Genomic DNA, 12,818 nt, shown 5'->3' on the forward strand with positions numbered 1-12,818 from the left:
TGATGTCACATCAGCTACTTTGTGCCTGCCCTTTCAAAATTAACCTGAGCCGGGAGGTCAGTAGAAGTAAGAAGCCTGCCCATCCAATGTCTATACCTGTCTACCTATTAACTGAACAGGAATTTATATTCTTGCCTTTGTCACCTGACTTCTCTACCTAGTCGCCAGATGTCAGAAGTAACTAGGGACATTTCTACCAACATTTTCAGCCCCAAGTCCTTCCTCTTGCCATTTATTTGCTCTCTAGTATTTTTTTTCCAGCCCCTCAATGCTCATGAGACTTCTCCAGATTTCATCTAAGGACTCACGCCACCAAGGGACAGCTGCTGCTCACTGCCTTCTCTGGGAGGAGACCAAATTCCAGCCTTTTACCCCTATTGTCGACGCCCCTTGTCAGCAGGAAGTAGCCAGAGAGAATCCTCGCCCTATTTCATGATTATTAAAAGGCTGGAATGTAAGGTCCACTCCTGGATGGCGAGCAGACTCCACCCTCCTCGCAGCAAAGTCTCCACCCAGTACCTGCGTTACCTAGGCAACTGGGACACCTGGAAGAGGTCACATCTGAATTTGATGTGGCCACACCTTTCCCCGCCCATACCCTACATAAGGCCTAGCCCAGGCCCAGACGCGCTCTTGCTCTCTTGCTCCTCTCTTTTTTCTCTCTCTGTTCGTCTCTTGCTCTTGCTGCTCTTTTCTTGCTCTCTTGCTCTCTCTCTTTCCCAGCCACGTGGAGTGCCAACCTTGCCTGGTCCCAGCAGGTCTACCCCTTACCTGAATACCACGTGAGTGCTACTGTTCTTACCCCTCTCTCTGCTCTTTTCTCTCTCTTTCCTCTCTTCCCAGCTCTCTCTCATTCCCAGGCCTTTCCCAGCCACGTGGAGTGCCACCCTTGCCTGGTCCAAGCAGGTCTACTGAATAAACCTACCCCTTACCTGAATACCACGTGCGTGGTGCAGTTGCTGTTCTTACTCGGCCACCTCTTTTTAAAAACCTAACAACCGCCACCACAACTATCACCACCACCACAACTACCACCACCACCACAACCCCCTCCCACCTCTGAGAAAGAGGGGGGGAGGGAGGGAGACAGAAAGAGAGAGAGAGAGAGAGAGAGAGAGAGAGAGGGAGAGGGAGAGGTCAAATACACATCTCCCAAGAGTTGTGTCACAGTAGTCATCATCCTTGTCCCCTCAGCTTCCAACACAAATATCATTACAGCAGGGAACGCAATGCATGGGCACTGCCTTCAGTCCACTATCTACAGCCTAAAAGGCACTGTTAGCACTAGATACCCTGGAACAAGGAAGTCACTCAAATATCTATGGTCTGGATGTTTCTGGTAGTAAACTATGTCCCCCAGTGGCTTAAAAAATGCAGACTAGCGAGGCACCTGTGGCTTATGCCTGTAATTCTAGCTACTTAGGAGGCTGAGATCTGAAAAATCACAGCTTGAAGCCTGGAAGTAAGGTCTGTGAGACTCTTGTCTCCAATTAACCATCAAAAAGCCAGAAATAGGGGCTGGGAAGGTGGCTCAATGGTAGAGCGCTTGCCTTGCATGCCTGAGGCCCTGGGTTCAATTCCTCAGCACCACATAAGCAGGAAAAAAAAGAAAAAGAAAAAGAAAAAAGCTGAAAGTGGCGCTATGGCTCAAGTGGTAGAGCTCTAGTCTTGAGCTGAAGAGCTGAGGGACAGCACCCAGGACCAGAGTTCAGGCCCCACGACCGGACCCCCCCCCCAAAAAAAAGCCAGAAATGGAGCTTTGACTCAAGTGGTAGAATGCCAGCCTTCAGCAGAAAAAGCTAAGGGACAGTGCCCAGACCCCTAAGTTCAGCCCCAGTACAGGGGCGGGGGGGGGGGGGCTGAGGGGGGAATGAAGGCAGGGGGAGGGGAGAGGGAGAGAGAGGAGAGAGAAGTGAGAGAGGAGAGAAAGAAGAGAGAGGGAGAAAGAGACTGCACTGAGTGAACCTATAGCTACAAACTAGAGGTGTTAAGGTGCAAAAATAAACTCACTCAGTTATATTACCTTCAAAGGTAAAACCAAAAAGACAACAAATGTAGGACCTGCTAAGCTGTGTCACTAGAAGCTGGATTTTAATCAAAGGGAACACCGGATAGAAAAGTCCTGTCCATTCAAAAGGGCACCTTGGCTCATTGAGCTGGACTCTTCTATAAATAAAGCTTCCTATCCATGCATAATGGCTTGCTCACTCTCTAGCTTCCAACGTGCCACTTTCCCCTAATCCCTGTACAAAGGTAGCACAATAGGTCAGCCACCCGCTGGCCCGTGAAGGGGCCCAGGCGAAGCTCAGCACAAACGCTCCCTCTAAGACTTCAGTCCACATCAGCATCACCCTGTGCACTCAGGTGAAATAACAAGCGATGGGGCTCCTCTCCCCCTCACACTTGAGTGTAAAAACAGACCAGGGCCTTGCACAGACTGCCGTTTCTAGACAGGCAGATAGTGTTACTGTCTGTAACTTTCCATGTGCCGCCTCAAGTTACCATACCTATTAACACACATAGTAGCATTTAAAGAAAGGCAAACATGAGGTGCTTGGTGATTACTTTTAAATGGATCCATTTGGGAATTTTAAATCCTCATGACTTAGCCCCTGTTTATGGTATCGGAAGGTCTTGAACAGTACATGATTCTGCTGGTAGAGTGCTAAATCTCCCTTTTCCTGTTAAAAGATGGTTTCTGTCCTGCAAAGTATAGTTCAGAGCCAGCTGTCAACATGATTAAATTGCAAAACTATGGAGAGGGACAGTGATGACAACCCATGACCCTTTTCATTGCTTCCTGTCTGGATAAAGGAGCTCTGTCCTTTGTGAAGATGGTGCTTGAGACCTGGTTCAGTGTTGGGTAACAAGAGCCCAAGGCAAAAGTGTGATTGGACAGAGAATGTGGTGTACCCTAGATCTAACCTCCCTGGCCATTGATGGATCACTTTAACATGGGCTGCTGTGACACACCTTCTCTGCCAAATGACATCCTGCCCATGGGCAGCTTGAAAAGACTCAAGTCTGTTGTCAAAAAGCCAGACATGGAGGCTAGGAATGTGGCTTTGTAGTAGAGTGCTTACCTAGCATGCATGAGGCCCTGGGTTTGATTCCTCGGTACCACATAAACAAAAAGTAAATAAAAATCAGTTTTTTTTCTTTTTACAAAAGCACCAGACATCAGTTAAGTATCCAATCTTCAGGTTTCCCTTCTAGCTCACAGAAAATGTCAGTGAGCTCATATCCCCAGGGTCTGAGCAGAACTCAAGAAAAACGTGACATATCTCTGTCTTTCTAAATCTTGAGGACCTGTTGCCCTGCCAGGCTTCTGCACTCTGGGTTTATTACATACTGGATATCTGATTATGTGCTACACAAGGATACCATGCTCCCATGTGCCTGTCACCAGGTGCATGACCAAGAGACTGTGGGCATATGAAGATTTCCTAGTTGAAACCCAAAACAGGAATTCATGTGGGCATAGGAGGCCATGCAGATCAGGAAAGGTGACAAAGACCCAGGGGTGTTCATATATTAACTAGGTTTGCTAGGTTGTCACTCTTCCACTTGAGCCATGTTTCCATCCCACTTTATGCTGTGTTGTTTTTTTTTTTTTGGAGATAGAATCTAGTGAACTTTTCTGCCCAGGCTGGCCTCAAACTATGATCCTCCAGATCATAATCTCCTGAATTGCTAGGATTATAGGTGTGAGTTACTTTTTTTTTTTCTAAACCTGAAGAGGAAAGACTAGACCAGTGACTCTGAAAGAGTTATTCCCAAATCCTTGGTCTTATTTTTTTTTTCCTGCCAACTTTGAGATTTTATAATCCTATAAAATCCCCAGGCAACCAGCAACAGAAGTCACTGAGACCAGAGCCCAATGCTTGGACCAACAGGCAGCCTTTTCTTCTTTAGGCACTTGGATTCCATTTAAAGTACCCTTGCTCTCAAACCACCTGGTCAGGTTTGGGTTAATACAAGGTGAGGGCCATCCCAGAGCCTTTGGCACTACATTAGCTGATATACCACCAGCTCTGCTACCTGAGCCCCAATCTACCTACCTGGTACTTGTTTGATCTCTCAAAGCTAAGATGCAAAGACACATGGGTTTAATGTCTCTGTGGTTTCTGATGCCAGGTACCTAGAAACATATCCTGCTACCAGACTGCACAAGTGGTCAGGAATGGAGGAATGAGGAATGTGGGCAGAAACAAGAAGGTACATGGGAGTCTGCTCCCTTCCCCACCTCCATCCTCCAAGACAGGTTACACAAGGCTGATGAGCCTGGAGATGTCAACTTACATGGTTTCTTTTGCCTTCTTCATCCTCCATGGATGTAATGACTGTCTCTGAAAAGACCATCTGTCCAGTCTGGTTGTTGGTTATCTGGAGTAGAACAGAGACAGAAAGTGTAAAATGAAAGAGCTCTGGAACTCTGAGAAAATACCACAAGAATTTTGGTTTAGTTTTCATTTCCTGAAGCAAGAGCATACGAGCCAGGCTGTCCACCCCCTTCCTCTGAGTTCCACCAGGGCAGGGGGATGCACAGCTCCCCTTGGTGTAGTGCCAGATGGTGTTAACACCAACTGTCTCGTTGGGTGGTCATGAGGAAGAAATGAGGTGACAGGACAGCACTCAGTGCGCTGCCTTGATACCTTAGCAAGTTCTCAACAACAGAGCTATTTTTGCTATTCTCAGGGCTCATCACTTGACACTCAGTGTCAGCTTTTGTTTTGACAAATGTCAGGTCTGGGTGTCGAGGGGAATGTCTTCATGAGAGGCAGATGGGTCCTGGTCACAGCAGCCTCGTGATTCTAAAGACTGCCAAAAGGAGCCCTGTCCCATGCTCCTGCCTGTTGTCTGTCTGATCTAAACTAGGCAGAGGAACCTCAGGCTGAGTGTGGTATGGAACCAGGCTACCCCTGCCCTTAAGGCCAGGTCTAATAATGAGTGTGGACAAGGAAGTAGGAGATTGTGTTCACTAAGCCCTGGCTCTGTTGCCAACAAGCATCCAGTATGGCACCTAAAACAAGTCATTTCTCTTTTCTGATTTCTCATTTTTACATCATCTATGAGATCCTTCCCAGCTTTAATGTAAGACTCTGAACTGGAAATTCAGCCTAATGTTCAGTAAGGGATCAAATTTCCATCCTGACAAGGACCATGTCTTCATGAAAATGCTTTTAACTTTTTTTTAACTAAAAAAATTATTGTCCTAGCTGGGCACCAGTGTCTCACACATGTAATCCTAGCTACCCAGGAGACTGAGATCGGAGGATTATGGTTCAAAGCCAGCCAGGGTTGGAAAGTCCATAAGAATCTCATCTCCAATTAAACACCAAAAAACAAAAACAAACAAAAAAACAAAAACAAAAAACCAGAAGTGGTGGTGTGATTCAAGTGGTACAGTGGGTCAGCTTTAAGCAAAAAAGCCAAGAGACAGTGGTAGGCATGCCCTGAGTTCAAGCTTCTGTACCAGCCCTAAGAAAGAAAAAGAAAAGGAATTCCTCTCCTTGAAAAATAATGGTTTATTTCTCCAGGTGAACTTTTTACATCATTTTGTTAAATTTTTGTCATCGTTTTGTTCAATTCTACAGTCTTGCATGTGTGAGTTGTAAGCTTTTTCATATTATATATAAAATAGTGTCTGAATACACTTGGCCACTTTTGAGTCCCTCTTTCATGGAACACTGCCAAAGACTAGCACTCCCCATAACCCACTGGAGAACTACTGAACTATGGCTGATAACCCGTTTGTTATAATTTAACAGTGGCAATAGTAGGAACAACTTTCTCTTGCAAAAGCACTTAATAGCTGACAGAGAGTTTTCATATGGGTTAGGCTCTTTGGCCCGGCCATATTGGAATGTAGATATTAACATCAATACTGTTTTTAGGAAGGGTCAGGAAATTGAAACCATATTTCAAAATCACTCAGTGGTGTGGTAGAACTCACACTACTCAGGTATCCCAACATGTAGAGGCAGCAGAATCTGTTGGCTAACCACTGTCAGAAAGGATGACTTCATATTGTTTTTGCCAAGAATAAAATAATCTGCCCCAGTCCTCACATAAGCAATATCCAGGGATCTGTTCAGCTGGGGAACTCGCTCATTTACTTGGGATTCACTCCATAGCTTTCCCATCCAGTTGGGTCTATTCCTATACAGTGGGAGAAAAGCCACACAACAGCTACTTTACAGTAGCTGTAAAGTACCAGCTGTAAAGTGGTCCAGAAAATTGCTCCCCTTAAGCTCTGGGGCATAGAAACACTATTGTTTCAATCATGTAATAACCTGGGCATTTGCACAAACAAGGCCCTTTGATGGGAGCTGTTGAAGTCTTGCTTATAAGAGTTAAGAATAACAGTCACAACAGCATGTCAACACTAAGACCTCCAGCAATGACCCTGAATATTTGTGATTCTCCTCATGGGCTGACTTAGTGTTCTATGTTCTGCCAAAACACACTTGAAATATCTCACAGCCAGGGTAGGCTAGTGCTCTGTTAACTCTAGATTTTTTCATCAAGACAGTTTAGGAATAAACCTTATGCACTATCTGAGACCAAGAGACATTGAGACAGGTGGTAGGCTGGAAAAAATACTGCTATAGAATTTTAAATGAACAATCAACAAGTGAATAAACGTGAAATCTTGTGGCAATAGAAGGCTTCCTTTATGAAATTGGGGTACACACACTTGAGTTGTTTCTAAGGAAATATTGAGGAGCCTTTCAACCATAACTGGTGTCTATTTCAACCCCTCCTGAGATACTCACAGAAACCTGACATACATTTTCCCTGAAATGTTAGGAAGACTAGAGGTAAATACAAAAGCAATTTAGGTTCCTGATACACAGCTTTCTCCTTAAAATAGTATTCTCATTCCTTTTGGTTCTTAATATATTTTATCATGCATGTTTGAATTTGTGGCTTGTGGATGAAACATGTAAATAAGTCCCGAGTTGTCTGACTGTGGGAGAAGGGAAGTGCAGGCCAGAACCTTGCTTACCTTGTGAACTTCTTGATGCACATGGACGGTATTATTCCCAACCTTGGTATCTATGTTGCTCTCATTGTGATAGTTGGTGGGTAAGCTTGCCAGGTTGACTTCTGATGACGTTTTAGCAGCAGCTTCTTCTGCCTCCATCTGTTAAGTCAAGGAAGTTAATGAGCAAAATTGTTTAGTTACTGAGAGTCCATTAGGAAAAAAGCACCACCTTTTTTGCATCATCTACAACTACAAAGATGGTGCCACTGAGTACGCATTAGGACAAGATCTCATATCAAATGTTTCATATACATTACCACCCTTATGTCTGACAGCATCCCACAGGAGCTGGGTGTTGATGCCTCTATTTTACAAATAGAGAAACCAAGGCTCTGGAAGGCTAGATGGATTCCCAAGAAGGTAGAGCTGAATTTAAACATGCTTCATGAAGTCTTCATTTATACAAATGCCACTGATGGCTTGCCCATCTCCTAGAGCCCTAATCTGGAGTTTCCCTGCAACCAGTTCCCATACATGCCAGCCATATCACCTCTGTGTCTCTCCAAGGCCTTCTCTGGCCCCATACATCTGCTCATTTTTCCTAAGCGCCAGTAAGAAACAGGTTCCAGGGATTGGAACTCCAGCTTTCTCTCCCCTTTCAAGACAATTAGAGTCTACAATCTCTCTCTGATGGTCCCAACTGGAATTGCCCATTGCCCAAAGCAGTAACCTTTGTATAGAAATAACACATTTATAGCAGTAACATGCAGGTGGACCAACTTTTACTTCCCTTTCTACATCATGTTCCCACTTCCTGATAGTGGGAATAATAACAATTTGTTCCCACATCTTTGTTTCAGGGTCTGATGGTAATGGTGTCCAGAGGGACCCAAACTAAGATAGTGCTGTATCTCTGTGCAGATATGGCCACAAGATGTCTCCTTTCTCGCCATGCCTGGGGACCCTTCTAGAACACCAGCAGACTAGTTCCCAGGATTCATGCCTTATCTGACTCTCCTTGAACATTTGTCTGTCCTTCTCTGGTTTCATATTTCTGAGGTCATGTCCTCAAATCTTCCATGAGTTTCATGAGTTTCTATGATATCTATAGCAGACCTCGCAGTCAACATGCATCAGCGCCCAACTTCCCTTTCCAGATTCATCACCCCACCTTAGCCCTGCCAAGAGGGAAGGTGACAATATGACCCATTCATAGTTGAACGGATCTGAAGGCAGACCACATTATAGAATAGTCGAGCAAATCAGATACTCTCTCTAGCAATTTCAAATGAGGAACACAGTGAATTCTAGTTGATGACTGGCAGTTTTCCAATACTGCCATCTAAAACTCCTTATTTTATTCCTTAAAACAAATCCTCAAAAGGTATTTTCATATATGTCTTTTACTCCCTTAAGTAATAGAGGAGCTCCTCCTCAATGAACAGAGGGTCCTCATTGGGAGCATGAGGAAATGGTAGCTGAAAGAGTACAGAGGGATCAACAGGCAAATCCAAGGACAGCCCCAGAGCAGAGATGTTCACCTGCTTCTCAACCAAATGGAGACTTCAAAGTCGTGCACATAATTAAAAAAATATTTGCTTGAATTTCTTCCCTGACTCGCCAAATTATAATTCCTGTTGATGGTACTCCAAATACCAATTTTCTCAGCTAATTCTGGTGATTTCCTTTCTCTCCACCTGCTCCCAGGTAAGAAGCCTGTTATGGGCAACAGGGAGTTACATGTTTTGGACTAGTTCATAAACAATTTAGGGAGCAGGGAAGCAAGAGAAAAGAGTCAGGGCACTGGCTTACATTGGTATAAGAGAGGGGAGCTATATTTAGGGAGAGACCTTCTAGGCAGCAAAGGCTCCAAACAAGTCTAGCACACAGAGGAATTACATAAGCAGTTGCCTCCAGCATCATCATAGGAGGGCACAATGGTTCTGGGCTCAGAGAAGTTCTGGCTCTGCTCCAAAGTACCCATGGGCATGATAATGAAGCCCTCTAAATCTCAGCTTGCCATTTGTAAAACGTGGATGAGGCTTTGTTGAGTGGATATAAGAATTATAGATCAGGAAATATAAGTGTTAGCACAGTACTTGTCAAATGGTTGATATGGAACATGTAGCTGCTTGAATACTATTGCCCTGCAGGAAAGCAGTTCTGGAAGAAGATAGATTGCCAGAAGCGGGGACAGGCAGTAGACAGCACTTGTCTTAGAGTCTCCATCTTCCCAAAATGGAGAAGAAAGAAAGGGATAGAAGAAAGGCTGGGCATGAAATGACTTATCTTTTCAAGAATGAGACCCTTATATATTTATCAGTTTAAAAAAAAAAAGGAGACAGAAGATAGCCCAGCAGATCTCTGCCAAAACAGAGGGAAAAAATCCAATATTTTAAAAATTCCTGTCAGAATGCTACTGTACAGTCTGGCTTTCAAATAACAGACAAACACCCCATATCCTCCAGTTTGCTGGGGGCTCAGCCTGCAAAGCCTCTCCATTCCACACAGTGGTTGTTTGAACAGAATGAGCTCCGGGTTTTTCAGTGGCACTATGAGCTAAAAGTACAGTTTACAATGGAAAGTTCAACCACAACCACTACAGCCCCTAGCAAGAGAAACTTAAGCCTGAAGCCATAGTTATTTCATAGAAGAAGAATGTGTGTGTTGTTTAAAGTGGTATTTAGGGTTGGTTAAATCTGTGTCTGTTAAAGGGAATGCAGTAGGAAAAACTGGACAGCTATAAGTGTGGGTTTGATAATGGGGTTCCCCGAGGCCTAAGAACATGCTAAAATGTACCAGCTACAGATGAGGGAGTGGAGGTGGGAAAGAGGCTGTGGGTCCCGCCTCCTCCACATGCATTAATGAATAATATATAGCACAATAAAGCCGGAAAATAGGAGTGTCTCAGATGGAAGCCATCGGAAGGCTTGCTTTTCCTAATGATCCTACAAGTAAAACTACTTTGTCTTTTCCCTTAAGAGACATCAACAGCTTGAGGCAGCTGGAATAAATAAAACACCAGGAAGTTACTTGAAAGCAGACTCATGATGCAGCTATGTAAACAATTAATGCATCTGCTCCAGGCCTTTTTTATTCTTTCTGAAATTCCCTTGGACAACAACTGAATAGCAACTATCCTATGCTTATGAGACTTAAGGGTCTTTCTGGAAGCTTCCTGATTTTTTTTGGGGGGGCGGGGTGCAGGGCAAGGTCTTCCTAAGTGCTGGGACTATAGTCATGTGCCAACACCCACGGTACTGGATACCTCTTTAACAGAAAACCAAAAAACTACTGACTATATCTACTCTATTTTTAAGATATTCTTAGAAGGTATTTTTATATTCAAAAATTAATTTTAGTACTTTGAGATACTTTAAAACAGGACATTGAGGATTCATCAGATGCTAGTGGTATTACTACTGATACAATAATAAAGATATTTACTGTGTAGTGGGAAGTGTCTCCAGAGGAAGGCACTTGTGTTACATCTGTTTTACTCCTACATTATAGGATAACTTGCTTTACTCACATGCTCTTCTAATTCTTCCTTTTCCTGAAATGAGGACATTTTCTCCATTTTGGGCCCTGCATTCTATCACTTGCAAATGGTAGACTTGGGACTAGATTAAGGAATCCCCTCCCCACCCATTCTCCTTCTATGGAAGGGTTCAATCTCTCTCATCCTGTCCTTACAGTCCAAGAGGACACTCCTTGGTAAATGACTATTGATTAGAACACAGTGATAGTTAAAAGTCATAAAGTTATGCATAAGTCCAGCAGAGTTGCAAAGGGAAAGGAATAGGATGGAACCCTGGCAAATTCCCTATGGAATGGATACCTCCCACAGAGAAGCCATGGACACCAAGGTCTCACTGAACACCTCCCCACCCCCCACCCACCCCCCTGCCTGCCCATAAACACACACACACACACACACACACACACACACACACACACACACACACACACACACACACACACACACATTGAATATGCTGAAGAGACCCAGACTTCATCAGGAGCTACTATCACAGAATCATGCTGCTAACTTTCTGAATGGGAGTGGGCATTGTCTTACTAAAGAAAAGCACAGGGTGACCTCATCAGCTTTACTGGGAATCTGTGTGCTGCAGGAAAAGTTCTAGAACCCAGATTAGGAAAGCAAGATGACCTGCCCTAGAACCAGAAGGATCACCAGGAAGATCATTTTCTTTTGAAGCTCACAGCGTCAGGAGACCTGATTCTCTTCATCCTTTAGGTATATTCCCAGTCACCATGATTTTGTCATCTCAGGAAACTGACAGCAGTGGAATTGGGATCTAGGCCTATCCAGTGGATATTCAGGTGTAGCTGCCCATGTTGCTGCCTCCCAATCCAGTGTGCTCTTCACTAACAACTCCACCAGCCTGACTCTTGGAGGATGGAAGGGTAACACAAGGCGCTGAGGAGGAGACAACTGGACTTGGTTGGTGAAGGAGGGAAGAAGCCAGACAAACCTTTCAAAAGTACCAGAGTACCAGGTACACAGCTACCTATTGTTTGTCAGGTGCTCATAATAGCATGGAATTCCTTCCAGGAAGCTAAAGATCAGGATGCTAAATGATTTGCCAGTTTGCCTTGCTAGCAAGCAACAGAGGAGTGTCTGAGTCCTGCTGGGTGGGGTCAGGGTTGTCTCTCAGGCTCATCAACTACCTTCTGAGGATTTATGTAGCTGTGATTTAGGAATCCCAACTTCCTTTTTCTGAGCTGCTATACCTTTTAACAAAACAAAACAAAGACAGCTCAGATGGTCGGCCAGCAAAGCTCAGGACTCTGTCTCTTTGTCTCCACAGCACATCCTGTATCTTGGGAAGATGGAACAGGCTCAATGCTTACGGGAGGTGCTAGCACCTGGGAGCTGCCTGGAGCTGCCTCCCCTTTAGGAAAAACTACAGCGCGGGGAACACCAGGGGTCTAGCAAGCAGTTTCCAATGGGGGATATAGCCAAGTGTCTGCTCTAAGGCAAGGGAGGCTTGATGCCGGGCAGCCGGCAGGCAGATGGTGACCCCAGCTACCCAGGGAGGGTCCAGCCAAGACTTTTTGAGGACAAGCTACGATCCAGACCTTTGGGCCCAGAGGAAGAACCAACAAGGGGGTTGGGGGACGAGGGGCGGGGGAGGCTTGCCCGACGTTGCGCTCAGGTCTCTCTAGGGCCGCGCCCTTCCCAGGTGCTGGGCGCCGCGCCAGGCCCCTGAGGGCCAGTGCACTGGAACCCCTGTTTTCCCCCAGGCCTGCTCCTCGACTCCCCGCTTTACTCTTCCCGATGCCCCGCGCGATCAGGGCGCACTCACCTCCTCCACCGCGCTGCGCAGTTTGTGCTGCGTGTCCTCCATCAGTTCCTCGACCTCGCGGAACATCTCGTTGAGAGTGGCCTCCTCCTGCGGGTAGCTGAGAGCCGGGCCCGACTCCACCGGAGCCGAAGTTGCCGCCGGAGGGGTGGTGGAGGCGGGCGCGGGGGCGGTGGGGACCGCCACCGCCAGCAGCAGACATAGCAGGGGACCCCCGGGCCGTGGCATGTCTGCTCCGCCGCGCGCCGGCCGCCGCCGCCTGTGTGTCCCGGAACGCAGTCGGCGGCGCGGGGACCACCCCCCTCGCCGGCGCCGCCCCGCCCCGCCGCCCGCCCCCGGCGCCCCTCTTCCCCGCCCCCCCCCCGCCCCTGGATCCCGCGAAACCCAGAAACCCCGCGTCCCACACCCAGCCGCTCCCGGACCCCGGAGTCCCACCCTCCCCGCTACTCCAGTTCTGCTCCCCGATCCTCTCCGCACCCCTCATTCTAGTACCTAGG

The 12,818-nt window shown here is 46.2% G+C and overlaps 1 protein-coding gene across 1 annotated transcript in view; it reads right to left on the reverse strand.

Moving 5' to 3' along the window:
* The window catches only part of Dkk3 (dickkopf WNT signaling pathway inhibitor 3), a 35,328-nt gene extending 22,750 nt beyond the window's left edge, over positions 1–12,578 (reverse strand). Inside the window, exons 1-3 of the mRNA XM_070035324.1 lie at positions 12,325–12,578; positions 7,013–7,150; positions 4,303–4,386 (exon numbers count right to left, since the gene is read on the reverse strand). Of these exons, the coding sequence (XP_069891425.1) occupies positions 4,303–4,386; positions 7,013–7,150; positions 12,325–12,549 (447 nt within the window). The 5' untranslated portion in view covers positions 12,550–12,578. The remainder of the gene's footprint in view (positions 1–4,302; positions 4,387–7,012; positions 7,151–12,324) is intronic.
* Positions 12,579–12,818: the final 240 nt, after the last annotated feature.

Source organism: Dipodomys merriami, unplaced genomic scaffold (assembly GCF_024711535.1).
Source record: "Dipodomys merriami isolate MVZ:Mamm:240054 unplaced genomic scaffold, mDipMer1.0.p SCAF_25, whole genome shotgun sequence".
NCBI classification, from domain to species: Eukaryota; Metazoa; Chordata; class Mammalia; order Rodentia; family Heteromyidae; genus Dipodomys; species Dipodomys merriami.